General features: G+C 50.5%; 1 protein-coding gene across 1 annotated transcript; it reads left to right on the forward strand.

The window, feature by feature from the left end:
* Window positions 1-2,782: 2,782 nt before the first annotated feature.
* Window positions 2,783-20,395, forward strand: Stac2 (SH3 and cysteine rich domain 2). The gene is given in 11 exon segments (XM_038328664.1): window positions 2,783-2,872; window positions 15,240-15,546; window positions 16,154-16,251; window positions 16,404-16,494; window positions 17,094-17,206; window positions 17,302-17,374; window positions 17,443-17,537; window positions 17,980-18,077; window positions 18,357-18,408; window positions 18,700-18,837; window positions 20,291-20,395. Coding segments are annotated over 11 exon segments (1,260 nt in total).
* Window positions 20,396-26,471: the final 6,076 nt, after the last annotated feature.

Genomic DNA, 26,471 nt, shown 5'->3' on the forward strand with positions numbered 1-26,471 from the left:
GTTCCAGGACAGCCAAGGCTGTTACACGAGAAACCCTGTCTCAAAAAAACCAAAATCAAACAAACAAAAATAGTGTCTCAATAACTTGCTAAGGAGGGGCTTAAAATCTTTCTTTAATGCAGGCAGGCTTTGAATTTGTGATCTTTCTTCCTCAGCATCCTGAATATCTAGAATTACACTATGCACCACCAAGCTTAGTCTAGCCCTGGGAGCCTAATGATTCTCAGAGTGTGCTGAGCATCCAAAATCTAAACTACCCAGGGAAGGGAACTTGAATGGACAATGGGATTACCAGAAGGTCCTCAGGGGCTGACATGGAGCCTCCCTTTGGGGAGAAAGGTTTGAGAGCTGAACTCAGTATCCACCCTGGCTCCTTTCAGGAGATTTCAGAGCCAGAGGAATCCTCAGCTGCAGTCTCGCTGGAGGGGAAAGGGAGCAAGCCCCCACAACAGTGAACCCACACACCTGCCCTTGTCCTATTTCTGCCACTGGCAAACCGATCTCTATTCCTGGACACTATAACCTGAGCAGCGCTCCAAGGGTGATCTCATTCTTGAGAGGCTAGCCACTCTGCCCTTCAGGCCTCACATAAAGCTGGATGCTGTCATCACCTGGGTCCCCGAGTGCCACCGCCAGCAGCAGAGGAAGGGGCATGCATACACCCGGAAGTCTTTCCATCCATACATTGTATCTCCCTTTCCTTGATCAGGCCAAGAGATGAAGTTAGACTCAGGGCCAGAAAGCTGCTGGAAAGAAGGTCCTGGAAGGCTTGGGAAATCAGCCCCAGTTTATGGCCACACATTAGAAGAAGCACCTTCAGACTGGGTGGGAGAGAACACCAGTCAGTCCCTATGCTTGACCAAACTCAGTTGGGGCAAGATTTTAAGAGGGGGCTGTTTTACAGTGGCTTGGGGACTTCCTGAATGAGGGTGAAGCCCACCCCTTTTGCTCCAGACAGAAAGACTAGAAAGGATCATAGTTGCCTGGCTTTCCATCTACAGGGAAGAACTGTCTGCCTTGGTTTTTTATTTTTTGGTTTAAGTTTTTCATTATTTCCTTTTGAGACAGAGTCCCACTGTGTAAGACCTGGCTGGTCTGAACTTACTATGTGGATGAAACTGGACTTGAACTCACAGAGACATGTCTTCCTCTGGCTCCTAATTGCTGATGCTATAGGCATGCACCACCATTGGATTGGCTTGAGTTTTGACCTGCTACAGGGGCTGGAGAGGAGGCTCATGGGTAAAGAGCACTAACTGCTCTTTACCCATCCACAGGGCAGCTCACAACTGTCTATAACTTCAGTTCCAGGAAATCCAACACCCTCACAGACATACATGCAGGCAAAATACCAAAGTACATGAAATATTTTTTTAACAAAGGTGTCTTCAGTTTGTGATCCCGACATTAGGGAAGTTGAGGCTGGAAGATGAAGAGTTTGAGGCCAGCCTAGGCTACATAGTAAATTCCAGGCCAGCCTGGGCTACATAGAAAGATCCTCTCCCAAAAATAACAAAAAAACAAGGGTTGCTGAGATAGTTCAGAGGGTAAAGTACCTGTCATTCATGAAGCTGGCTTTATCCCCAGCATCTGTTTAAAAAAAGCCAAATTCACCTCATTAGGAAAATTAGAGAGGGGGGTTTCCGGGACTCCAAGGCCTGTCCAGTCAAACTAGCTTACAGTGAGAGACCCTGACTCCGATTTCATGGTGGAAGGCTCCTGAGGAATGACACCCAAAATTAACCTCTGGCAACTACATTCACACATGTGCCACTCATGTTCTACACACACACACACTCAGATGTACACACGTGCGGGTCGTATACACACACCAAACAACAGCCTGTTCTCGCTTTAGGAAACACCCACAAATCTAGTAGTGCTGTGGACATTTAGTGAATTCCCTTCCTGGGCAGAAAGGGTGAACGGGTGAAAAGGTCAGTGGGTGAACCGATCCTGTCTTTTACTCTGCCAAGGTGCAGCATCTTCTAATCTGCACTATCAGAATGCTGTAACTTTTCCCTCTCGGCTATTCTACTGCAGCCCCGAATTATTCGTATTTCCAGACGCTACTATGCTCGACCCAGCCCTTCTTCAATTTTGTTCCGCAACCCCCTTCCATTTCGGGTTTTTCAGTGTCAAGCTACCCCACCACTTATTTATCCTCCAAACCCCACCCCATCTGGTCGAGCCCCCCAAGACTCCACCCAGCTGTCCCTTCTAGCCACCTCCGCAGCCAATAGCTGAAAACCTTGATTTGCATAGATGCGCGGGGGCGCGGCGGAGGAAAGGGGGAGGGACCAGGCGACCTCCTAAATCAAAGTTGGGAGGCTAGGACTGGGCGGAGGGGCCGCTGGGTGCAAGGCTGGGGCCGGCGGGGGAAAAGGGAGGGAGATGGGGGGCGGGCGCAGAGGACGGCGGAGCCGGCCGGACTCGGACAGCTCCGTCGCTCCCTCGCTCTGCTCATCCGCGCATCCCCACTTCCCTCCTCCTCTCGCAGAGCGCAGCATCCTCTGCAGACCCTTGATCCTCACACCCCGGGTCGTCCCGCTCCCGCGGCTCGTGGTAATTGCCTCCTTTGCCCCCGCCACCTGGACAACTTTCTCCTCCGGTGCCTGGGGTTAGGGGGCTGCTTTGCCAGGGAGGGTTTCCCCTGAGGGTCACTGGAGAGCAGCCACTGGAAAAAGGCTTGAGAGTCCCAAAGAGACGCCCGCCACCCACAGCCTCCCCCCGGCGGGTCTGCCGTCGGATCTCCGCACCCTCTTTTCCTTTATATCCAATCATGACCGAAATGAGCGAGAAGGAGAACGAACCGGATGACACGGCCACCCATACTCCCCCAGGGACCGTCTCCACCCTCCAAGAAACCAAGGTAAGTCGGGGGGCGAGAGGCCTGCCCCGCCCGGGCATCTCTGGCTCGGAGCTCTGGTCACAGTGGCGGGTCCCCTTGGGGTCACGGAAGCTAAATGCGGCCCGCGTGATTCCTAAGGCTGCGCGCCATACCCGGGAGGGAGGAGAGGGTTCGCGATGAGGGGACCCAAGGAGCTGATCACAAGACCACGACCCTCCGGTACCCGCGAGGCGCGCCGACGCGCTCTGGCTCCCTCCTGGGCGGTTGTAACTCGGCTTTGTTGGAGGGAATCGGCGCAGCGGAGGCGCCGGGCGTGTGTGGCTGTGTGTAGTGGGTGGGGGCCGGTGTACGCGCGCGTGTGTGCGTGCGAGGCGCACCCCTCCCGTGGCCGCCAGATCGGTGTCTGCGGCTCCCCGATCCCCCTCTCTCCGGTCTCTCTGAATCCGTTTCCACAACCGTCTCCTATCTCTGGGCGTGCGTCTCTCCGCTTCCCTACGTGCTTCTCCGTCTGTCTCCGGTGTCCCTCTCTGACCCACAGCAGTCTGGCATCCACCTTGCGGACGGGTTAGCCTGGGAGCCCTGGAGGCCGCGGCCCCGGGTGCGCAGCTTTCGAGTTGGTGCTGGGGGCTGCGGCAGCTCGGCCGTCGGTGGCGGGCGGGGACCGGGAACGTTGCGGCTCCAGAGCCAGAGGCGGCCCCACCCCCCACTCGGAGAGCCTGAAGAGGGGAGGAGAGAGGGCAGAATCAAAAGAAGTCATCGTAATTAATGAATGTCATAATTAACCCTAATTATGTATGATTGTTACTCTTGTGGGAGTCACAATGAATAAATTATTCTCCTGTGAAGGCAGGCGGAGCCCAGACTGCGGGAACTGAAAGGGGTGGTGGAGGCCACATTCTGCCTCCCAACCCTAATGTGTCGACCCCCCTCCCCAACTTCTAGGTGCTCAGGAAGTTCTGTGGGAAGGTGCCCGAGCGGCTCCAGAATGGGAAAAGAAGGGGTTGTAGGAGGGAGCCCTTACCCCTCCCTAGACTTCAGGCCAAGACTCCCTCTACCCCCCCCCTCACCGTCCACCCTGATGTTTGTTACCATCCCGGTCCTGTGACCAGGAGGGGTGTGAGAACCAGAAATGGGTGGTGTCTTGGGGCCCCCTGGGGTCACAAACTCCCGCACAGCTCTTCCCACGACCCTCTTCCACCTCAGTCCACCTGGACGACCCCTCAGTAAGTGAGGTTAATTCAAGGTCAAGGTCATTACCGCAGAGGGGAGTTGAACAGGGAGAGTGGAGGTGGTCTGAAGCTCTCCAGGTAGCTACCAGGCGCCGCCTGGGTCTAGGGACCCTATAGCTATCCAAGTCCAAGTCTCTTAGCTTTATGAGATAAGGTCTTGCTAAGTATCCTTGGCTGGCGTAGCAGTCACTGTGTATTCCAGTCTGACCTCAAACTTTTAGTGAGCCACCATTCCTGAGCCCCCCACGTTCAGGATTCTGCACACACTTGGCCTTCTGATTCCTTCTAAAAGTGAGACTGACTCCTGGTTCGCATTTTAGACCCCTTAGGGTGCCAAATCTCTCCTGGAAAGGATTAAAATAGGAGGTTATTGCTTGGGTTATCTGACGTACAAAGGGGATCCTGGGAGCTGGACCTCACACCGAGTTCCAATTCTTCAGCCTCTTCACCTGCTCTGTTGTCACCCTGGGCAGATATACAGTCCCCCTGCTGTCATTCTGAGAATGGAGGGGCTCCCAATGCCTGCCACATGAGAACCCATCTGCCTCCCGCCCCTCCTTAGGAATTCCCCAAGGCAAGCAGGAGTGCTGCTGCCTCAGCAATCCCACAGGCTGCTTGCTCAGCTGTGTGGGGAGGGGGGGTCAGACCCTGGCAGGGCCTTATCTCCTTCCTCCAACCCAAGGACCCTCCAATGTCATCTGCTCTGGGTCAGAGCCACAGAAGGTCTGGAATAGAGTGGGGGGTAGGTACCACAACTGGCCCACTCTGTGCCAGGCCATTTGGGCACCCAGCCTTGCCCCCCTTCATCCGTGTGAAGGCCTATAAAATAACCTCTCAGGCAGGACTGGGATATGCCAGGGGGCTGTCTATGAGGTCATTTCATAGCCCCTTCCAGCTCTTCACCAAAGAAGTTTGTGCCTCTAGACTTCAAGGAAGGAAAGACAGGAAGAAGAGTGTTGCCCACCCAACTCAGTGTGAGGCAGGCTCAACAAGGGTCAGGTGCCCAGAAGCCAACATTGTGTTCTTAGTCATCAGCTTGGTGCCCCCAGGCATTTCTTGCCAGTCTGAACCCAGTGTCTTGCTTAGTCTGTGGCAGGGTCTCAGCCGCGTACCCAGCCTACTCAGTGATCTTCTAGGTAAGCCCACCTTCTCTCAGGGTTCTCATTCATTCTATAATATTGCTTATCACCCTCTTTTGGTGTTATCCCGGAAGACCCCACCACGCCTGCTTTGCCATCTGAGTCATCTTTCACCACATCCGACACCACCCACTGCCAGCTGCTTAGTACTGTTTCAGGAGATGGCATGGGAAACTGAGGAAAAAAGGAACCTCCAGCAAGCTTCAAGGGAGAGGATGCTGGTAGGTGGGGCTCCTGCTCTGAGGAGCTCAGAAGAGACCTGGTGACCTGGGCCACACGCCAGACAGTCTGCAGGTGCACTGGGAGGTAACTGGATCCAAATGAAACAGCTTACTAAGGTGTGTGCCATAAATGGATCCCTGGCACTGGGAATGCCAAGATAGCTGGTAGGGTCTGGTAAGATGCTTATCAGGTGTCTTAGCTGGTGTTCTCTTGCTGTGAAGAGACACCATGACCCTGGCAACTCTTTTAAAGGAAAACATTTTATCAGGGTCGGCTTAGAGTTCACAGGTTTAGTCCATTGTCATCTTAAGGGGAAGCATGGTGGCACGCGAGCAGACATGGTGCTGGAGAAGTAGCTGAGAGTTCTCTATCTGCGTCAGCAGGCAGCAGGAAGAGAGAGTGACACTCAGCCTGACTTGAGCTTGTGAAACCTCAAAGCCCACCCTGTGACACTTCCTCCAACAAGGCCACATCTACTCCATAAAGGCCACACTTCCAATAATGCCACTCCTTATGAATCTATGGGGGGGGTACTTTTTTTTTCAAGACAGGGTTTCTCTGTGTAGCTTTGAAGTCTGTCCTGGAATTTGCTCTGTAGAACAGGCTGGCCTCGAACTCACAGAGATCTGCCTGCCTCTGCCTCCTGAGTGCTGGAATTAAAGGCGTGTGCCACCATTAACTGGTATTTTATAGAGGCGATTTTTATTCAAACTACCACATCAGGTAACAGTATTTACCGCCAATCCTGAATTAATCCTCAGAACCCACCAACATGGTGGAAAGAGAGAATCAACTCCCACAAGTTGTCTTCTGACTTCCACATACGTGTCATGGAATGATCATAAACACACACCTGTAAACACACAAATAAGTAAATAAATGTAAAATGGTGGGGGCAGCTGCAGAGGCCAGGATGCTGAGAAGCTGGAATACCTGTCCTAGCAGAGTCACCAAACTCATATCTCTGGAGTAAGCAGGCATTGTTGGGAGCCCACGTTGAGGGGCATCTGTTGAGGTCCAGCCTCAACAGGTTTCACACACTCCAGGGTAGGGGCACGTGGATTAGAAACTCCAGGCAGAGAACACAGAGATACGAAAGAAAAAGACAGAGACACAGACTAGAACAGGGAGGGCGTCTAGTGAACACTGAATTCGCGCACATTTATTTTCCATATGCTTGTACACCCCAATCCAAAAAGGGGGGATGCAAAAGACTGCTTTAAGATGATACAAAGAATAAACAGAGCAATTACCTCTTCAACACTTGAAGCATACCCTGAGTTAAGTATTGTGTTTGTTTAGCCAGAACGTGCAGTGACTACACTTTAGATTAAGTATCTTGTTGGCAGCTACTCCTTGGGTCAAACTTCCTGTCACCTACTTGAAGGAGCAGGAATGTGCCTGAACTCTCTGACCTTTGGTAAAGGTGGGATAGATCCACCTCTGTGGGCTGCCTCAATACCTAAAACACCAAGTAACCACACCCTAGGTCAAGATAACTTCGTTAGTAGCCACACTTTAAGTCAAACCTCATATCTATCATATCTATATATCTATATCTATCTACCTATAGATAGATAGATAGAGAGATAGAGAGATAGATGATAGATAGATAGATAGATAGATAGAGATAGATGATAGATAGATAGATAGATAGATAGATAGATAGATAGATAGATAGATAGAGATAGATAGATGATAGATAGAGATAGATAGATAGATAGATAGATAGATAGATGATAGATAGAGATAGACAGACAGACAGGCAGGCAGGCAGGCAGACAGACAGACAGACAGACAGACAGACAGACAGACAGATAGATAGATGATAGAAATAGATAGATAGATAGATAGATAGATAGATAGATAGATAGATAGATGATAGATAGAGATAGACAGACAGACAGGCAGGCAGGCAGGCAGGCAGGCAGACAGACAGACAGACAGACAGACAGACAGATAGATGATAGAGATAGATAGATGGATAGATAGATAGATAGATAGATAGATAGATAGATAGAGATAGATAGATGATAGATAGAGATAGAGATAGATAGATAGATAGATAGATAGATAGATAGATAGATAGATAGATAGATAGATAGATAGATAGATAGATAGATATTTGGAGGAGCAGAATAGGCCTGCACTCTGACCTCTGGGCAAGGTGGAACAGATCCACTTCTGTGGGTTCCCACAGGCATCAAGCCATTTGACAACTATGTCCTACCTGCCCTCTGGCTAAAGCCCTTGTCATCTTCCCATCACCTAGATGGCAATTCCATTTTTCCTCCTCTTTTCTGCCCTCCTGGAATCTGGGGCCCACAGCTGAGTTAGCAGGCAGAGGGAAGGCTGCCCTGATGCCCAGGAACACTGCCCTGATGTTCCAGACACCTTTGGTACCCTTGCAGAAGTGGCCATTGGCATGAATCCCGAGGAGAGGGTATACCAATAAAGGGTGTAGGCTAGATTTGGGAGGAGGGACTTAGATTTACAGGGACCACTCTGGAATTAATGGTTTTGGGAGGGGGAACATGACTGATGCCTTCACATTTTGGAATGTCTGCTGTGGTTAGGAAATGGCCTAACCAGAGCCAAGGGAGTATTGAGGGCTGATAGGCAAAAGTCACAGGAAGGCAGGTTCCAGCACTATATAGCAATTGCAGCTGCCCAAAGATGGAACGAGTATCCCACAAGGCAGCGCTCTTGCTCCCCATCCCAAGAGGAGACCGAGGGCATCAATTCAGAAACAATGTGACCAGAGCAATGGTGGGGTGGGGTGGAGACTAATTTAGGTGTCTAGCATTTCTGGTCCCTTCTAACCCTGAATTCCTCCTTGATCAACACAATAGACAAGTTCATGGAGCGGCTGAGGGAAGGGAGGAGACCAAGGCAAGAGCCAAGGCAGTAAGACATTCCTGGTTATCTGATCTGAGCAGCCTGAGCCACCATTCAGGCCCTGACCCTGGTCCTTGCCAGCTGAGCACTTGCAGTGGGAGAGATTTAACTCCTTTGACAGCCGCTCCTCATCTGAATCATAGGACAATGACAGTCTCCCTGAGGGTGTCTCTGGAGCCCATGGCAGACTGTGTGTCAGGTGCTAGCCCAGATCTGGTGTTCCGATGCTGAGAACCCTGTTAGGAGCCTAATTTCCGGTTGGTTGATCTGTCTGGGCCCAGAGCTGCCTCCTCCTTCTTGGACGTGGGGAAACTGAGGCTCAGAGAAAGGAAGTAAAGTGATTTATACTCCGATAACAGGTTAATTTTGCCCTACCCCCAGGGCATCTCTGGAATTTTACCTCCTGTGTGTTCTGTGCAGGACCCCTGAGCAGGACATCGGCGGCAGGAAGTGGGGTCAGGAAGGGTGGCGGGGGTATTGGTATTCCTTTTCCTCTTGGACCCCATCAAAGCCATGCCACCCTATCTGGCACTGGCACCCGTGGCCTGACCTGAGCTGGTTTGCGTAGTCAAGTTCTTCATTGTCTTTTTTGGTTTGCCACCTGTGCTCCGGCGCACGGGCATCTGGGGCCCCAGGCTTCTTGCTTCTCATAGATGCACAAAGAAGCCCACAGTGCTGTCCAGGAAGCTGAGTTTGGAAAGGAATGAGCAATTCAGTGTGCCAGACAGCCCAGGGCTCTGGCCTCCCAGCTGGCACACCAGAGTCTGCCCTGTGCCCAAACATCCCCTCTGCTTCTCCCTCCATGTTGCTGCCTGCTGGCTTCTGGGAGGCTGGAGGGGCCACTACTTCCATCCCTTTGGCATATGCAGGTGCTAGGTAGACAGCCACAGCACACAGGCTGCCTGGCATGCCAGCTGGGAACCCTGGCCAAGACTCCCTGCCTGGAGCCTGGCCTAGGCCCCCCTTTTTTATCCTGGTGGAAAGGGATGGGCAGAAATAAGGTAACTCTCCACAGGAAGAGAGAGGGGTGAGGCTCTGGATAAGCAGGTCACCATACCTTGCTCTGGGCAGACTCAGTGAGGGATGTGAAGAACTCCGGCCTCATAGCTGAAACGGCCCCTGCTCCACAGCCAGTGATGTATTCGGCAGAGGCATAGTGACTGAGTACCTACTGTGTGTGGGTCTTTGAGGACTGGAGGTGACAGGCCCCCTGTTTCAGTCTCAGGAGGAGTTAGAAGGTGTCAAGAGGAGTGGGTCAGTGGTGGCGCACACCTTTAATCCCAGCACTCAGGGCAGAGGCAGGCGGATCTCTGAGCTCCAGGCCAGTCTAGTCTATAGAGTGAGTTCCAGGACAGCTGAGGCTACCCAGAGCAACCCTGTCTTCAAAACAAAAGAGAAACTGACAAGAGGAACCTGAGCTGATGCAGTTCCGACCTAGGGCAGGCTCAGAGAGTACCTGTAGCAAGCCTTTCTTTGTCCCACCAGCTCCCAAAAAATGACATGGAGACTTCTTATTAATTATGAGAGCCTAGCCTATAGCTTAGACTTGTTTCTAACGAGCTCTTATAGCTTAAATTAATCCATTTCTATTAATCTATTTTCTGCCACATGGCTTGTAGCTATTATCTCTCCTTCTGCACATCTTGCTTACTCTGGGTCTCCTGCCATCTCCACTTTTCTTCTTCCCAGAGTCCCCGCTGTCCCTGGAAGTCCCGCCTATACCTCCCGCCTAGCTGTTGCCCACTCAGCTTTGTTCCACCCAGCAACTCATCTTCACAGAGTGTACAGACATCCCACAGCAAGCATCAGAAAAGAAAGCGGGTCCACTGATGGACTTGTGCAATATTTGGATGCCGTTTGAAAGTGTATTGCTGGGATTGGTGTAATAAAAAACAGAACAGTCAATAACTAGGCAGGAGGTGTAGGCGGGATTTCTGACGAGAAAGGAAGAGGAGGAAGAACCTAGGCATGCAGGAGACATCAACAAAACATGAAGGAAGCTGGACATACAGAAGGAAAGAAAAGTAAAAAGTCGCATGGTAAAGTATAGCTTAGTAAAAGCAGGTTAATTTAAGTTGTAAGAGCTAGTTGAGAACAAGCCTAAGCTAAGGCCGAGCTTTCATGATTAATAATAGGTCTCCATATCATTATTTGTGAGCTAGTGGCCCAAAGAAAAATCAGACTACATATGGCATCCAGCGGGGAGGATCAAATAATATCCAAACAAAGCTAAGGAGAGTTTTGGGCAAGGAACAGACGTGGATTCCTAGTCATGCTGTCTTTCAGGTAGGCTGATGCTCAGTGTACAGAGACACAGCCCCTGGACACCGCCTGCAGGTTTGAACAAGCCAGAGTCATGTGCCAGCACCATGCCCTAAGCTGAGTCACACCTGGCAACTGACATGCTAGTTTAGGCTTTCTCTCACAGGATCAGAGGACACTGCAGACACTTAGTAAAGCCAGGTCCAGACAGGAAAACCCTCTAAAAGTATGTTGGTTGTTTTGTTGGTTGGTTGGTTGCTTTATCAAGACAGGGTTTCTCCATGACACAGTTCTGGCTTGTCCTGGAACCCACTCTATAGACCAGACTAACCTCAAGCTCACACAGATCTGTCTGCTTTTGCCTCCCAAGTGCAGGTATTAAAGATGTGCGCCACCACTGCCTGACTAAAAGTTATAGTACATTTGAAAATGTGCTTAGCTGCTGAAGAAAGAAAAGAAAATGGGCATAGACAGTCATAGAAAAAATAAATAGGCCTGGGGGTGGTGGCACACCCTTTAATCCCAGCACTCCAGAGGCAGAGGCAGGCTGATCTCTGTGAGTTCAAGGCCAGCCTGGTCTACAAGAGCTAGTTCCAAGCACTCGGGAGGCAGAGGCAGGCGGATCTCTGTGAGTTCGAGACCAGCCTGGTCTACAAGAGCTAGTTCCAGGACAGGCTCCAAAGCTACAGAGAAACCCTGTCTCGAAAAACCAAAAAAAAAAAAAAAAAAAAAAAAAAAAAAAAAAAAAAAAAAAAAAAGCTAGTTCCAGGGCAGGCACCAAAAGTTACACAGAGAAACCCTGTTTCAAAAAAAAAAAAAAAAAGAAAAGAAAAAGAAAAAAGAAATATATGTAAGTAGTTAGTCATCTATAATAATCAAACGTGTCATATTTGGTATGTTTTCAAGGTAAAACAGATATATTTTAGATAGGTGGTCTTCAAACACTTCAGAGACCTACAGAATATTGCATTTAAGATGTTTTAGTAGGGGTTGGGGATTTAGCTCAGTGGTAGAGCGCTTGCCTAGCAAGCACAAGGCTCTGAGTTCCATCCTCCGCTTCGAAAAGAAAAATGTTTTAATGACATAAGGCTTTTCATGACAGCGAGAGATATCTGCTCCTGGCATTACCAATTTACTTCAAAAACGAATGATGGACATTGTGGCAAAGTTAACCACCGGACAAAAAACTACCTTTGCCTCAACATAGGACAGTATGCTGTCCAAATTGGACAAGCAGGACACAAAAGAAGGCAACTGCCAAACTTTGCCAAGACAAAGTAGAAGAGTCCTTCAAAATTCCTGCTTCACAAAAATAGTCTGTCAAATATTCTGGCCCTGCAGACTAAAGATAGATGCTCCAACATTGTAGAAGATCCTTGGGTGACTGTTCAGGAAGCCAGCTGTCTCTGTCATTTTTATGGCTTTGGAAATTGTTTGCTTTTCATTTCCTGTTTACTCGAGTAATATTATATCCTTCTTGGGTCTTTGATGGGGTCAAAGATCAGATAGCTATAGATTTATAATTTAACGTGTTACCAAATTAAAAGCAAGAAACTAACTTAAGAGATGTAAAATTTATTTTATTTTATTTTTTTTTTTAGTTTTTCTAGACAGAGTTTCTCTGTGTAGCTTTGGAGCCTGTCCTTGAACTCACTCTGTAGACCTGTTTGGCATCAAACTCACAGAGATCCACCTGCCTCTGCCTCCCAAGTGCTGGGATTAAAGGGCATGTGCCACCACGGCCTGCCTGGCAAGATGTAAAGTTTATATAACTTGAGAAACATAAAAGCTTAAGTTGTTTATATAAAAAGATGGGTTTTTTTTTTTTTTTTTGGTTTTTCGAGACTGGGTTTCCCTGTAGTTTCTAGAGCCTGTCTTAGAGCTAGCTCTTGTAGACCAGGCTGGTCTCGAACTCACAGAGATCTGCCTGCCTCTGCCTCCCGAGTGCTGGGATTAAAGGCGTGCGCCACCACTGCCCGGCATAAAAAGATGTTTTAAGGTCCAAAAAGATATTTTTAGAATGATAATACAAGTTATGATAGAAAATGGTTTAGGTATAAAACTTTGGACTCATCAAGATAAGACAGATAGGGCTGGAGAGATGGCTCAGAGGTTAGGAGCACTGACTGTTCTTCCAGAGGTCCTGAGTTCAATTCCCAGCAACTGCATGGTGGTTCACAACCATCTGTAATTCGATCAGGTTCCTTCTTCTGGCCTGCAGACAGAATACTGTATACATAATAAATAAATTAATTAATTAAAAAAAGAGCTAGTGGGACAAGCCCAAGCTAAGACTGAGCTTTCATAATTAATAAAAGGTTTCCATGTCATTATTTGTGAACTGGTGGACCAAAGAAAAATCAAACCACGGGCTGGAGAGATGGCTCAGAGGTTAAGAGCACTGACTGCTCTTACGGAGGTCCTGAGTTCGATTCCCAGCAACCACATGGTGGCTCACAACCATCTGTAATGAGATCTGGTGCCCTCTTCTGGCCTGAGGGCATACATGGAGGCTGAACACTGTGTACATAATAAATAAATAAATCTTAAAAAAAAAAAAAAGAAAAATCAAACCACATTAATTTCTGTGGGAAAGGCTTTTCTCAGACAGGGAAGGCCTCTGGAAGTGTGGAAGGCAGAGAAAAGGAATAAATATCAAGGCTCCCAGGCATAAAAGTGTGAGTAAGTTTGAGATTCCTCATGTCTGCATTACAGAAAAACACAGGTGGGAAGGACAGACAGCTTCTACCTCCTTGCCAGGGACTCTCCTCATATGAATAAGAGTGTTGGGCTATCTCTTGAGGACTCATGAGAGGTTTCTTTCTTTTTTTCTTTTTTCTTTCTTTCTTCTGTGTGTGTGTGTGTGTGTGTGTGTGTGTGTGTGTGTGTTTCTCTGGCTGTCTGGGAACTTGCTTTGTAGACCAGGCTGTCCTTGAACTGATAGCCACCTGCCTTTGCCTCTCAAGTGCTGGGATTCAAGCTGTGCACCGTCACCAACTGGCTTTTTTTTTTTTCTTGAGATGGTGTCTCATGTATCTCTGACTGGCTTCAAACTCACATATCCAAGGAAGATGACCTTGAACTTCTAATATTCCTGCCTCTACCTTCTTATTCTGGTGTGTTTTATGTGAGGGGTTGGTTGGTCTTCATGTGTAACTATGCACCATGAGCTTGTCTGGTGTGAGAGGGGCCAGAAGAGGACACCGTGTCTCCTGGGACTAGACCAACAGATAGCTGTGCTAGAGACAGCTGTGAGCTGCCCCGTGAGTGCTGGGAATCAAACCCAGGTATTCCTCAAGAACAGCAGGTGTTCTTAACTAATGAGCCAATTCTCCAGCCACTTCCTGGTACGCTTTGTTTGGCCCGAGATTGTTTGTTGTTTCTGTTTGTTTGTGACAGGCTCTTGCTGTGTAGCCTGCTGGCCTCCTATGAGGGTAGTCTTCCTGGCTTTCCAAGTCCTAGGAGTCTGCCCCACCCCCAGTAAGGTAGGGTCCCCGTGTAGCCCAGTCTGGCCTCAAACTCACTACGTAATCAAAGATGACATTGAACTTCTGATCCTCCTACCTCTACCTTCAGAGTGCTGGGATTACAGATGTGTGCTAGCAGGTCCAGTTTTATGTAATGCTAGGGACTGAGCCCAGAGCTGTGTACATGCCAGGCAATCTCTCTTCCAATCGAGCCACATCTACCAACGAGTATAACAGCACAATGAGCCGATGTGTGCCATAGAAAAGACTGATGGAACTCATTGTACATGTGTATAGGATGAGTTCTAAGAGATACTGTTAAGGAGGTGGGAAGGTAAGGGGGTTGGTAATAGCAAAAAAAATTGTACTATTTTACTTTAAAATATTTAAAAATCATTTCTATATCATTTCACATAAGTCTAGTTTGGGAGGCTTAGGGCTATAGCTCGGTTGATAAAGTGTTTGCCTAGTGTGTGTGAAGCCCTGAGTTTGATCTCCAGCTCTGAGTAAAGCAGGGGTAGCTTTGCGTGCCTGTGATCCCAGCACTGAAGGAAATAGTAGCAGAAGGATCAGAAGTTTGAAACCAGTCTGAGATACATGAGACACCATCTCAAGAAGACAAAAAAAAAAAAAAAAAATCTAGTTTTACTTTCTGTTTTGCATTGAGACAGGGTTTCACTGCCTCACTGGGATTAAAGGCCTGCACCTTCACACCCTGAAAAGTCTACTTTTATTGTTTCTTGGAGACAAGATCTTGCTGTGTAGCCCAGGCTGGCCTCAAACTTCTGACCCTCTTGTCTCCATTTCCTGAGTGCTGGAATTACAGAAGTATGCCACCACACCCAGCCAAAAGTCTAGATTTGTTTGTTTGGGGGAAAAAAAAAGTGTGTGAGGGGTTGGTGATGGTGAAGCCTTCTTCACTGGGTCAGCCTTAACTGGCTGGAAGAGACCAGCAGCTTCTCTAAGTGCTTCTAAGTGCCTGCCCAGTTAGAACTCCCTTAAATTTCCCTGCCAGTTCTCCGTGGGCTCTGGGAGGCTGGACGGTTGCAGCAGGAATCTCTGGTAGTTCTTTCTGTTGGCGCTGGTCCTCAGCTCCCATGCAGCCTCCACTGGAGGCTTCATTGGTCATCCCTGCAGCCTTGCGCTCATAACTCGCCCCTTCTCCTCCCAGCTCCAGCGATTTAAGCGCTCCCTCTCTCTCAAAACCATCCTTCGAAGTAAGAGCGTGGAGAACTTCTTCCTCCGCTCAGGCTCTGAGCTGAAGTGCCCAACAGAGGTGCTGCTGACGCCGCCAACCCCGCTGCCTCCTCCTTCTCCGCCACCTGCATCCACAGATGGGGGTCTACCCACCCCAGCACCTTCCCCGTGCCCAGTCCCACGCCCCTTGGCACCACTCAAACCAGTGAGGCTGCACAGCTTCCAGGAACACGTCTTCAAGAGAGCCAGTCCTTGCGAGCTGTGCCACCAGCTTATTGTCGGTAGGTACCTGGACCCTGTGGCAGGCCAGAGGAGGAGCTGGTGGGCACCTGGGAGTAAGCCATGGAACTGCCTGGTGTTGGATTCTGCAACTCAGGGTCACACTTCCAACCGTGCCTCTTTTCCTGGGGAGACCAAGTGAGTGTTGGGTGGGGCTGGGCTTTAGCTCATGGCTTGAGTCCTTACCTACCATGCATTCGGCCTTGGATTCTACATTGCCAACTCTGCAAAAGAACAATAGAGTCATGGGTGGTGGTTGTCCCCGTTCTTGCTCCAAGCTCACATACATGGCTCTGGTGCCATTTAACATCTTCACCGTAGGAGGAGGAGGTGCCAGGCCCTGAAGCCCAGCCCAAGACTCATGCATTGGTCACCAGGTTCCTTTTGTATTTTTATTTTTATTTTCAAAACATGGTCTCTCTGTGTAGTCCTGGTTGTCTTGGAACTCTGTAGACCAGGCTGATTTTGAACTCAGAGTCTCGCCCACCTCTACCACTACAGTGCTTGGATTAAAGGCGTGCACCACCAGGCTTTTTGTAGTGTTGTTCCTTGTCCATGGTTGTGTCCCTTCTTGGCCAGTTTCTCTTGCTGAACCCACATCTCTCCTAGGAAACTCCAAGCAGGGCTTGCGGTGTAAAACATGCAAAGTCAGCGTCCACCTCTGGTGCTCCGAGGAGATCTCCCACCAGCAATGCCCGGGCAAGACAGTGAGTAGGGGCTGTCCTGTGGCAGAATGAGCAAACAAACCCCCGCAAGGCCGGTCCTCCTGTGGGGTGGTCCCGCGCTTGTGCTTGGGTAGAGCCGGTCTCTCCATGGTTCATTGCTGTCTCTGTTTTCTCTCTGCCCCCTTTTGCTCCAGTCCACCTCTTTTCGACGCAACTTCAGCTCCCCACTCCTGGTGCATGAGCCACCACCAGCCTGTGCCATGAGCAAAGAGTCCCCACCTACTGGTAAGTGGCCCCTACCCCCCATGGCCCCCGTCTCGGAGGTCCTGTAAGAAACCCCACTCATTTCTCATTTCCATGCCTGAGTCACACGGGTACCACCTATTCCTGATGCTCCCTACTTCCCTTTCCTGGATGCTCCTGTCCTGAATGTAGACTCCATTAATTCATTTGTTCATTCATCTCTCAACTGGCAACTTCTTGGGTACCTACTTAGTTTGATTCACTGTGCCAGACCCTGAAAGACAGCACCAAAGAAGGTGGGATTGAGTTGGGTGGGGTGTCCCATGCCAGGCATTCCAGCACTCAGAAGGCAGAGGAAGGGAGGTTAGCAGTTCAAAGCCATCACAGCTACATATAGAGTCTAGGGTGAATTCAGGCTGGCAAGTGGGTGCCAGCCTGGGCTACGTGAGACACTGTCTTATAAACCAAATAATAATAACAAATAAATAGAGCTGGTTAGGGTTAGGTTAGCGCATCAGCTAAAGGCACTTGCCACCAAACCTGATGAGCTGAGTTCTAACCTTGGGACCCACATGGTGGAGCTTTGGGGTAAATCCAGGTTGGCAGCTAGGTGCCAGGCACTAAAGGTGGCTACTTAGCAGGAACCATCGGGAAGGTGGACCCAGTTTATGAGACCCTGCGCTATGGCACCTCCCTGGCACTGATGAACCGTTCCAGCTTCAGCAGCACATCTGAGTCCCCCACACGGAGCCTGGTATGCTGGGCACAGAAGGGGAGCCCTGGGGGGGGAGAGGGTATCTGACCATGACTGTGGGCCCAGGGGCTGATCCTCCTCCTGTCTCTCCCCAGAGTGAACGTGATGAGCTGACAGAAGATGGGGAAGGCAGCATCCGCAGCTCAGAAGAGGGGCCTGGTGATAGTGGTAAGCCACAGGAGACAGCCGCAGGGGCAGGAAGAACGGGGTAGGGTGGAGGGAGGCAGTTCTTGAAGCTTGATGCTCTGGTCTCACCTTAATGTCCCCAGTATTCATAGCCCCAGCCGAGAGCGAAGGGTCAGGACCAGAGGAGAAGAGCCCAGGACAGCAGGTGAGCCTGGAGTTAGCCTGGAGCCCAAAGACCAGAATGGGAAGGAGTGTCACTTCTTGTCATAGATCAGGGGGTACATAAGAGCACAGTGCAGAGGGCCCCCACTGCTTCCTCCCTCCCATGTCCTCAGTTCCCTGGGGGAGGCCACAATAAGATGAGAGGCGTGGAAGGTAGGAGGGGTCTCCACTGTCTTTGTTCCAATCCTGCTCTCCCAAGGGCAGGCAGCTCCGCTCAGGAATGCAGCAGACACAGACTGTACCAGCCCTGTCTGTGTCCCATGATTAGGAAGATACACTAGGCCCTATTGCTTACCAGAGAGTCACTGTGGCTTACCTCACAGTGTCCTTGTCTACCCCAGGGCAGGGACACTCGTAGCAAGTGGACTGTGGGTGAACCAAGGCGGTGGTGATCCACCATCATTGACCCAGAACTTTTCCTACAGCCCCCAAAGCTGTCCCTGCGGAAAGACGTGGGGTCCATGTACTCCTACGTTGCACTCTACAAGTTCCTACCCCAGGAGAACAACGACCTGGCTCTGCAGTGAGTCCCTTCTGTGCTCCAGCCCCCCTGGTCCTGCCTAACCCCCACTGACCTTGGAACACCATCAGGCAGTTTTTGCTTGCACATTTGAATATACTGTGTTCAGAGAGGTCAGAGTTGCTCAGGGTGATGGGTGCAGTATCCTGTCTTCCGCCCTAATTCGGGACTGTTCCAGGGAGCCTGCCATGTCTGGTCTCAATGGCCTCAGGGCGCTCAGGGAATGCTCTCCCTGCAGGGCACCTAAGTACCCACATGCTGCCCCAGCTTTCTCTTTCCCAGGCCTGGAGATCGGATCCTGCTGGTGGATGACTCTAATGAAGACTGGTGGAAGGTACTTCGTGGGATGGGGTCTGGCGGGACTCTGGTAGGTACTGTTCCACCTTCGCTTCAGGCCCCAGAGACCTCCCTTCCTCCCACGGCTTTCCCAGGCCAAGCCTAGAGCCAACCCTTGGGTCTCACTATCAGTTTGACCAGCACCGCATCAATCAGCTGCCTCCGCCCAGCTCATGGCTTTCAACGCCCGAAGCCACCACCCGCCTGGTCTAAGGTCTGCAGGACCTGGGTCTAGAGAAAGAGTAGGGGTAAAGCTGGTGCTTGGGCTCACTGCCAACCTCATCCCCAGGGCAAGATTGGTGACCGGGTTGGCTTCTTCCCAGCCAATTTTGTGCAGCGGGTGAGGCCAGGTGAGAGCGTTTGGCGCTGCTGCCAGCCCTTCTCTGGGAACAAGGAACAGGGCTACATGAGCCTCAAGGAGAACCAGGTGGGTTCCAGGGCCCTGCTGGGGTTGAGCAAGGGTGTCAAGTGCCTCAAGGGAGGGTCTGAAAGCCTGGTACAGTCAAGGAAGCAGGGTAGAGGTGGAGCCCTTGGAGCTGGAGATGCAGCTGAGTTAGGGTGTTTGCTTTGGGTTCCACAGTACATAAACTGGACGTGATGGTGTATATCTGTAACCTGGCTAAGGCAGGAGGATTGTCCTGGGTTCAAGCCCATATAGCAAGTGCCAAGGCTACATAGTGAGACCCTGTTTTAAAAAAACAAAAACAAGGGGCTGGAGACATGGCTCAGTGGTTAAGAGCATTGCCTGCTCTTCCAAAGGTCCTGAGTTCAAGTCCTGGCAACCACATGGTGGCTCACAACCATCTGTAATGACGTCTAGTACCTTCTTCTGGCCTGCAGACATACACACAGACAGAATATTGTATACATAAATAAATAAATATTAAAAAAACAAAAACAAACAAACGGATAGGCTAGCAAGGCCCTTCCGGAGGACTTGAGCTGGTGGCTGATGTCAGAGGCAGTCGGAATAAAACAGGAGCACCAAATGCTGAATCTGGAAGCTTCGCTATTTACTGTTTGTTTGTTTTTAATTTATTTATGTGTATGGGTGTTTTGTCTGCATGCATTTCTGTGCACCATGTGTATGCCTGGTGCCCACAGAAGCCAGAAGAGGTTGTTAGATCTCCGAGACTGGAGTTACAGATGGTTGTGAGCCAATGTGGGTGGTGAGAATTGAAACCAAGTCCTCTGGAAGAGCAACCAGTGCTCTTAGCCACTGAGTCATCTCTCCAGCCCCTGCTTTTTTGTTGTTGTTTGGTTGGTTGGGTTTTTTGTTTTGTTTTGTTGGTTTTTCAAGACAAGGTTTCTTTGTTAACAGCCCTGGCTGGAGACCAGGCTGGCCTCAAACTCACAGAGATTACCCTGCCTCTGCATCCTGGGTGCTGGGATTAAAGGCATGTGCCATCATGCCCTGTTTTTTTTTTGTTGTTGTTTTTAATTAAACAGTGTTTTGTTACGTAGCCCTAGCCCTAGCTGGCCTGGAACTCACTATGTAAGCCAGACTGGCCTTGAACTCACAGACACCTGCCTACCTCTGCCTTCCCAGTGCTAGGATTTAGGGTGCCCCTGGCTTGGTTTAAGCACTGACTGTGCCCTCTGGCTTTCTGCATAACCTCACACAAGCCCATTTCCGTCTGCCACCTGCTTTGTGAAATGGGGTTAGGGCATTGGTTTAACTGATCCCCAGGTTCAACCCTGACGCTGATGTCCTGTTTGCTATACCCTGGGTCCAGGTCATGCTGTTGGTCCCTCCTAGGATCTGCTTGCATCAGCTCCATCCACTGCAGATACGCCAACCCCACCCTCCCCTGGGGCATGTCCTCTGGAGCCATCAGCAATACTCATTCCAGGCCTCATCTCTCTATGTATCCACTCAGATCTGTGTAGGCGTGGGCAGAAGCAAGGATTCTGATGGCTTTATCCGCGTCAGCAGTGGCAAGAAGCGGGGCTTGGTGCCAGCCGACTCCCTGGCAGAGATCTGACAGAAACCAAGAGAACTCAGATGCTACCCCTACCCATGCCTGGCCCTTGCTTCTGGCCTGAGGAGGAAGCCGGCATCCTGGCCACATTCTTCCTCTCCGTTTCTCTCCTAAGCATCACCCACTCCCACTTAGGAGCCTTCTGCGCTGAGGAAGGTTTTATTTCTTGGGTGGGGTATTCTGAATGGGGTGATCTTCTGGGACTTGGGGAAGGAAGCCAAAAGTGGGAAGAAGTGAGGAAGCTCCAGGTAGGCCCACCCAGTGCCCAGGTACCACCTAGTCGGGTTGCTACAATGAATCTCACCCTAGGGAGCCTCCTGCTGTCTTCAAAGACTTTACCTGCCCATACTGCCTTTGCATGCCTGACTCTTTGCCCACAGCCTTTGCTTGGGTCTGTGTACCCACCCCTTTGCAACTGGGACCTTGTGAGAGGGCCTTTCGGTGTTCCTCAGCTCTCCACTCTCGACTGAGAGGGGACTGAGGTCTGTGGGAGAGCCCTGAATCCACCTCCTGCCTCCTTCAATTCTCAGGAAAGTTCAAGAATCTTTTCCATTACTTGAAACCCATGCGTCCGGACAGAGCAGGGGCAAGACTGAGGGCCAGAGGGGATTTGACATGTCGAGACTGTTTCATTTTCATTAAGGACAGTCTCCACAGAGCAGCCTCGTACTACCTTTGTCTACTAAAAATTGGTGTCCAAGAGCGGCCTGGACACAGACTCAGCTGAGGACAAGCCCTTGTTTAGTCAAAACATTTCACTGTTAAGACTCCAGAAGCAGCGAGAAGCAGCCAGCCAGGGTAGTCTGTGGTTGTGAGTTCTGGTCTCTCTAAACACTCTGCTCTCGGGTGGCCTGAACTTACCCTTCTCACCCGGCTCTACAGGGCCCTCCCTGGGAGGAATACCTTGAGAGATAGAGCAAGGATTTGGAATGTTCGTTTTGGCCACCACTAAAGGATGGTCTAGGAACTCCTGGCCCTTGTGGGCAGGACAAAGGACCTCTCCCTCAAAGGTTGCTTTTTCCCCCCTGGTGCCAGCCCCCCTCCCTCCAAGCTCAGAACCTCCTTTTGTGCCCTGATCATGTCAGTCAGTGCCACCCCAATTTCTGGGAACAGTCATGCACAGAGAGGACACAGATTCTCCCGCCCAACACACTTTGCCCCACTTTTCCCCCTAAAAGGGGACTAAAGCCACACTGCCCTGTTTGCTGCCATGAGGCCCCCCCAGCAAAATCCCCGGGGCGGGCCCAATGCCCACTGTACACGAGGCTGCATGATGGGTCTGCGGGGGAGTTGCTGAGCCCCCAGGCCCATAATTAAATGTTTCTTGTCTCAACTTGTCTGCTCTGTGTGTCTGCTTGGAATAGAAAAAGCGGGCAGCGAGGTGGGGGTGGGGGGGCTGAGAGTAGAATCTACGAGGAGGGGCGTCTCAGTGAGTGGGATGCGCTCCCTTGGTGTCTGCAGAAAGATGCGGGAAGGACAGCGGGAAACAGAGTCAGGCGCGGGGGGTGGGGTGTGGGGGCGAGGTCACTTCTGAATTCCAGGCGCGCACCATAGTCGCGCAGGGGGCGGACCCACAGCGCAATTGTTGACACAGACCCGCCTGCTTCGGAGGGCGCTGTAGCGCTGGGGATCAGCCTCGCCCTGCAGCCCCCCAAGCCCAAGATTCAAACATGGTGGAGGGGACCATGGTGGACCCTGAGGCCTTGAGATGACTCAGCAGAGTCCGTCATCAGGAGCCTGGCGGGGAGGAGGGGGGACTCGCGCGCGCCCCTCTGCCGCCCACCTGCTCCAGCCAAGCGGCCGCCTTCCCGCTCCTGCCCGGCCGCGTCACTCGCCGGCTCGCGTGTCCCGAGCTATTTTTAGGCGCATTGGGGAACAAGCGAGCCCGAGGCTGCTGCGGGGGTGACAGGGCACAGAAGGTGGGAATCTGACTCTTTTGACAAGTACACTCTCGTCCATCCGAGTCTGGGTCCCGCCTCCATCTTCTGAGCTAGGTTGGCGGGGTGGGACCAGACTGTGGTGCCTCCTTCTTGAGCATCCTTTGGGCCCCTTCATCCAGTAAAAGCCTTGTATATTGAGAAGGGCAGCCCTCTCCTAGAATCTCCCGCCCTGGAACTGGAACTGGAACTGGAACTGGAACTGGAAGGGAATTTCACCCCCAAAAGACTGAAGGCTTTCTTTTCTTTGGAACAGGGTCTTGTTTTGAATTCAGTCACCGCCCTGCTTCAGGCTCCCAGAGGCTGGGATTGCAGGTATGAGGCGCCATGCCTGGCTCTGAAGGCTATAGAGAGAATTATGTAACTCAGGCAGGCCATCTCCTGAGTTTACCTGTAACTGAGATTACAGGTGTGCAGTGCATTGCCTGCCTCGAAAGGGAACACCGGGTGAGGCCCACAAAGCACGCCAGGAACTTCATGCTTTTGGGTCCTCTCTCCGACCCTTTGACAGATGAGGACACTGTTGTAGAGATGGGAAGTGGTTTACCGAGGGTCACACAGTTTATACAACCCAAACCCATCCCTTTCATACTTAGGAAAGCTAATGCCTAGAGAATGCTATTGACTTGTTCTGATTATCAAGCAATCAGTGGCCCAGACATCTTACTGCCCTGCCCTGTGGCTCTCAGTGCCATAAGCCACTAGGATAGAGGACAGCCTAAGATGTTGGGCCAGGGCCTCCAGAAGTAGATGCTTCCACCTCACTGGAGACAAGTGGGAATGTTGTATTCCAGCCTGATGCAGCCCCAGTGTTTGCCACCAGCCAGCAGCTGGCCTGGAACAGTCCTCCCCCCCCCCCCCCCCCCCCCCGGGCCCCACTGGTTTGCCGCACTGCTGAGCACAGCAGCTTTTTCAGGTGGTTGAACCACAGACAGCAAGCTCACAGCCTAGGGGCTGGGAACAGCTGGTGTCCCCACTATAGCCTCTGCCCTCCTCTGTGCCTGTTCTTGGGAGGGGTCTGACTGAACCAGCAATCCTACTGGCCTGGGATCCCCAGAAATCTGCTGCCAGTATCATCTCTGACCTACACACACCCTTCTTCCTGAGCTCACCTAATACACTTCACCTGGGCTCAAGGAAGATGCAGGAAGAAAACTTAAAGTCATGGTAGTGCACACCTTTAATTTCAACACTCAGGAGGCAGAAACAGTGAGTTCAAGGTCAGCCTGGTATACAGAGTGAGGCCCAGGACAGTCAGAGCTGTTACACAGAGAAACCCTGTCTTGGGGGGAAAAGGAAGAAGAAGAAGGAGGGGGAGGAGGAGGAGGAGGAGGAGGAGGAGGAGGAGGAGGAGGAGGAGGAGGAGGAGGAGGAAGAGGAAGAGGAAGAAGAAGAAGAAGAAGAAGAAAGAAGAAGAAGAAAGAAGAAGAAGAAGAAGAAGAAGAAGAAGAAGAAGAAGAAGAAGAAAGAAAGAAGAAGAAAGAAAGAAAGAAAGAAAAGAAAAGAAAAGAAAAGAGAAAAATCTAGGAGCCAGAGACAGGGAGGCCTAAAGGGACAAGGGGGTAAAGGGGATAGATGCTGGAGACAGGTAAGATTCAGGGAGGTTTTCTGTGTAATCCTGCCATATTGCTAGCATATCCCCTTCCCTTCAGCCTTCTGCATCCCCCAGTCTCCTAGGACTCTGACCAACTAGGCACCTGCTGAGGCACTCAAGGAAGGCAGCTGTACACATCTAGACTCAGTCTCTTGTGCTTCATAGAAGATGGCCTAGCTTGCCCACCTCAGCTTCACTGATGTCACCAGGGAGGAGGCCAAAGCCAGCCCCACTTTCCCAGCCCTCCCCCAGCTCCCAGCCGACATCTCTGCTCTGAGTCTATGAACCAACAGCTGGGAGCCCAGTGCCAGACTTGTCTGACAGAGTCTAACTAGACAATGCTGAGGTTCTGGGAAGTCACTGAACCTCAGCTGCCTTATTTAAAGAGTAAGTTGGGTAGCCAGGCAGTGGTGGCTCATGCCTTTAATCCCAGGAGAGGCAGTTTTCCTGGTCTACAGAGCAAGTTCCAGGACAGTTAAGACAGCCAAAGTTACACAGAGAAACCCTGTCTCAAAAACAACAACAGAAAAAAAAAAATCAGTAATTAAGAGTACTGGCTGCTCTTCCAGAGGAATCCGGGTTCAATTACCAGCATCTACCTGGCAGCTCACAACTGTCTACAATTCACTTAGTTCCAGGGGATCTGACACCTTCATACCGATGCACCTAAAATAAAGTTAAATAAATACTTAAAACAGGAAGAAAGAAAGAAAGGAAGAAAGAAAGAAGAAAAAAGAAAGAAAGAGAGAGAAAGAAGGAAAGTAAAGAAAGATGAGTTGGGTTTGCTCAGGGTGTTTTCCTGGGGGAGAGCGAGCCCTTTGGAAAGACATATATGTTCTATAGGGAATAGTTCTGTGCTTTTGTCCTGTTTTGCTATGCATCCCCAGCTGGCCTCAAGCTTGGAGCAATGAGGCTCCTGAGTGCTGGGATTACATGTACCACTCTGCCTGGCTAGTCATATACTTTTTAAAGATTTTTTATTTTTATGTGTTTCTATGTGTGTGTGTTACATGTATATGGGTGCCCACGTATGTGGGCATTAATTAGTAGCCCTGGAGCTGGAGTTACAGGTGGCTGTGAGCTGCCCAATGTGTGTTCTGGGACAGTTCCCGTCTTCTGGAATAGCAGGAAATGTTCTAAACTACCAAGCATCTCTCCCCACCCAAGTCATATACTCTTGAATGAGAGGGTGTATATTTAGGGGTGGAGGGGCTGAGTAGGTGAAGCTAGAGATGGAACCCATGCTGAGTACATCTGTACTGAAGCTATATCTTCAGTGCTAAATTGACTGGATTTCCAGGGCATGGAATGGATTCAATGGTTATTTAGGAGTTCTTAATGATTGCAGCTCCCTGAAAATTAGACTCCCTCCATACATTTCCTGTAAAGGTTGTCAGAGCTCATGGTAGGAGGGACGTACTTGCCAGGCCTGGGGTGACATTCTGAAAGAAATGACCCTGGGGTGGAGTGTAGCTCAGTAGCAGAGCCATTGTCATGAGTGAACAGAACAGTCAGTGAAGGGGCTCTTCTGAGAGGTGGACTCCACCTTTGCTTAGTTTGAAACTCTATGGCTGTGATAAAGAGTGACCAAAAACAGTGGCGATGGGGGAGGGGGAAGGAAAGGGTTTATTCAGCGTACAGCCTATCACTATCCAGGGAGGAACTCAAGGTAGGAACGGAAGCAGAGACTGTGGGAGAATGCTGCTTACTGACTGGTCTCAATTTAGCACTGAAAACCTGGAAAATTCTTAGAAAGTCCTTATCCTTAGTCAGTGATGGAGACCTGAAAACGCTGGTTCTGGTATCAGTGAAGGATGAATTAATTTGGTGGCGAGGGAAGACCAAGCATGGAGAGAGACTAACCTTCCATCTGCCGTGACCCTTTTATCTGGGTCATTTCTAGAAGAGGTGGGTCTTCGTAACACCTATTAAGGCCATCAGAATTCTTCAGCTGAGGCTCTCTACTCATTTGTGGCAGGTTGACATTAAAACCAATCATCTTAACTTTTCAAAACAACCCAATGTCAACCAACAAAAAGCCCCAGTGAAGCCTGAGCCAGTGAGCGAACAGCACCCTCTTCTGGCCTGGAATGGAAACGACCCCTGTAGAGTGGGCTCAGGATCCAGGGAGGGCTCCAGGCTTGATCCCTGTCTCTACAATGGGGGAGGCTGGAATTGGGTGGTCTCCTAAGCCTTTCCCCTCTGAGATGGGTTGGAAAAGATGTCTGTGCTAAGCTGAGCTTGGCTAAGGCCACCCCACTTTTAGGTTTTAGAAAGATCTATTAGGAAAGTTCAAGGTAGCAAATGCAGGTTGCTTCCATGATGAGTCCAGAAGTCACTGTTCCTTTTGCCAAGTCTTGCACATGGCAGGATGGGGGAGGTCCTAAGAGTGCATCTGAGTAACCATCCCTTTCCTACCATGCTCAGAACTGATGAGGTAAAGCTGCTTGGTCCACTGGTCCGTGTCTCCTCCCACTTCTTCCTGATCTCACAGCAGCCCCACCAGTGGACATCCTATTTCAAACCACCACACCCATGCCTCCCTTAC

The sequence above is a fragment of the Arvicola amphibius genome, chromosome 4 (assembly GCF_903992535.2).
Source record: "Arvicola amphibius chromosome 4, mArvAmp1.2, whole genome shotgun sequence".
Taxonomy (NCBI): Eukaryota; Metazoa; Chordata; class Mammalia; order Rodentia; family Cricetidae; genus Arvicola; species Arvicola amphibius.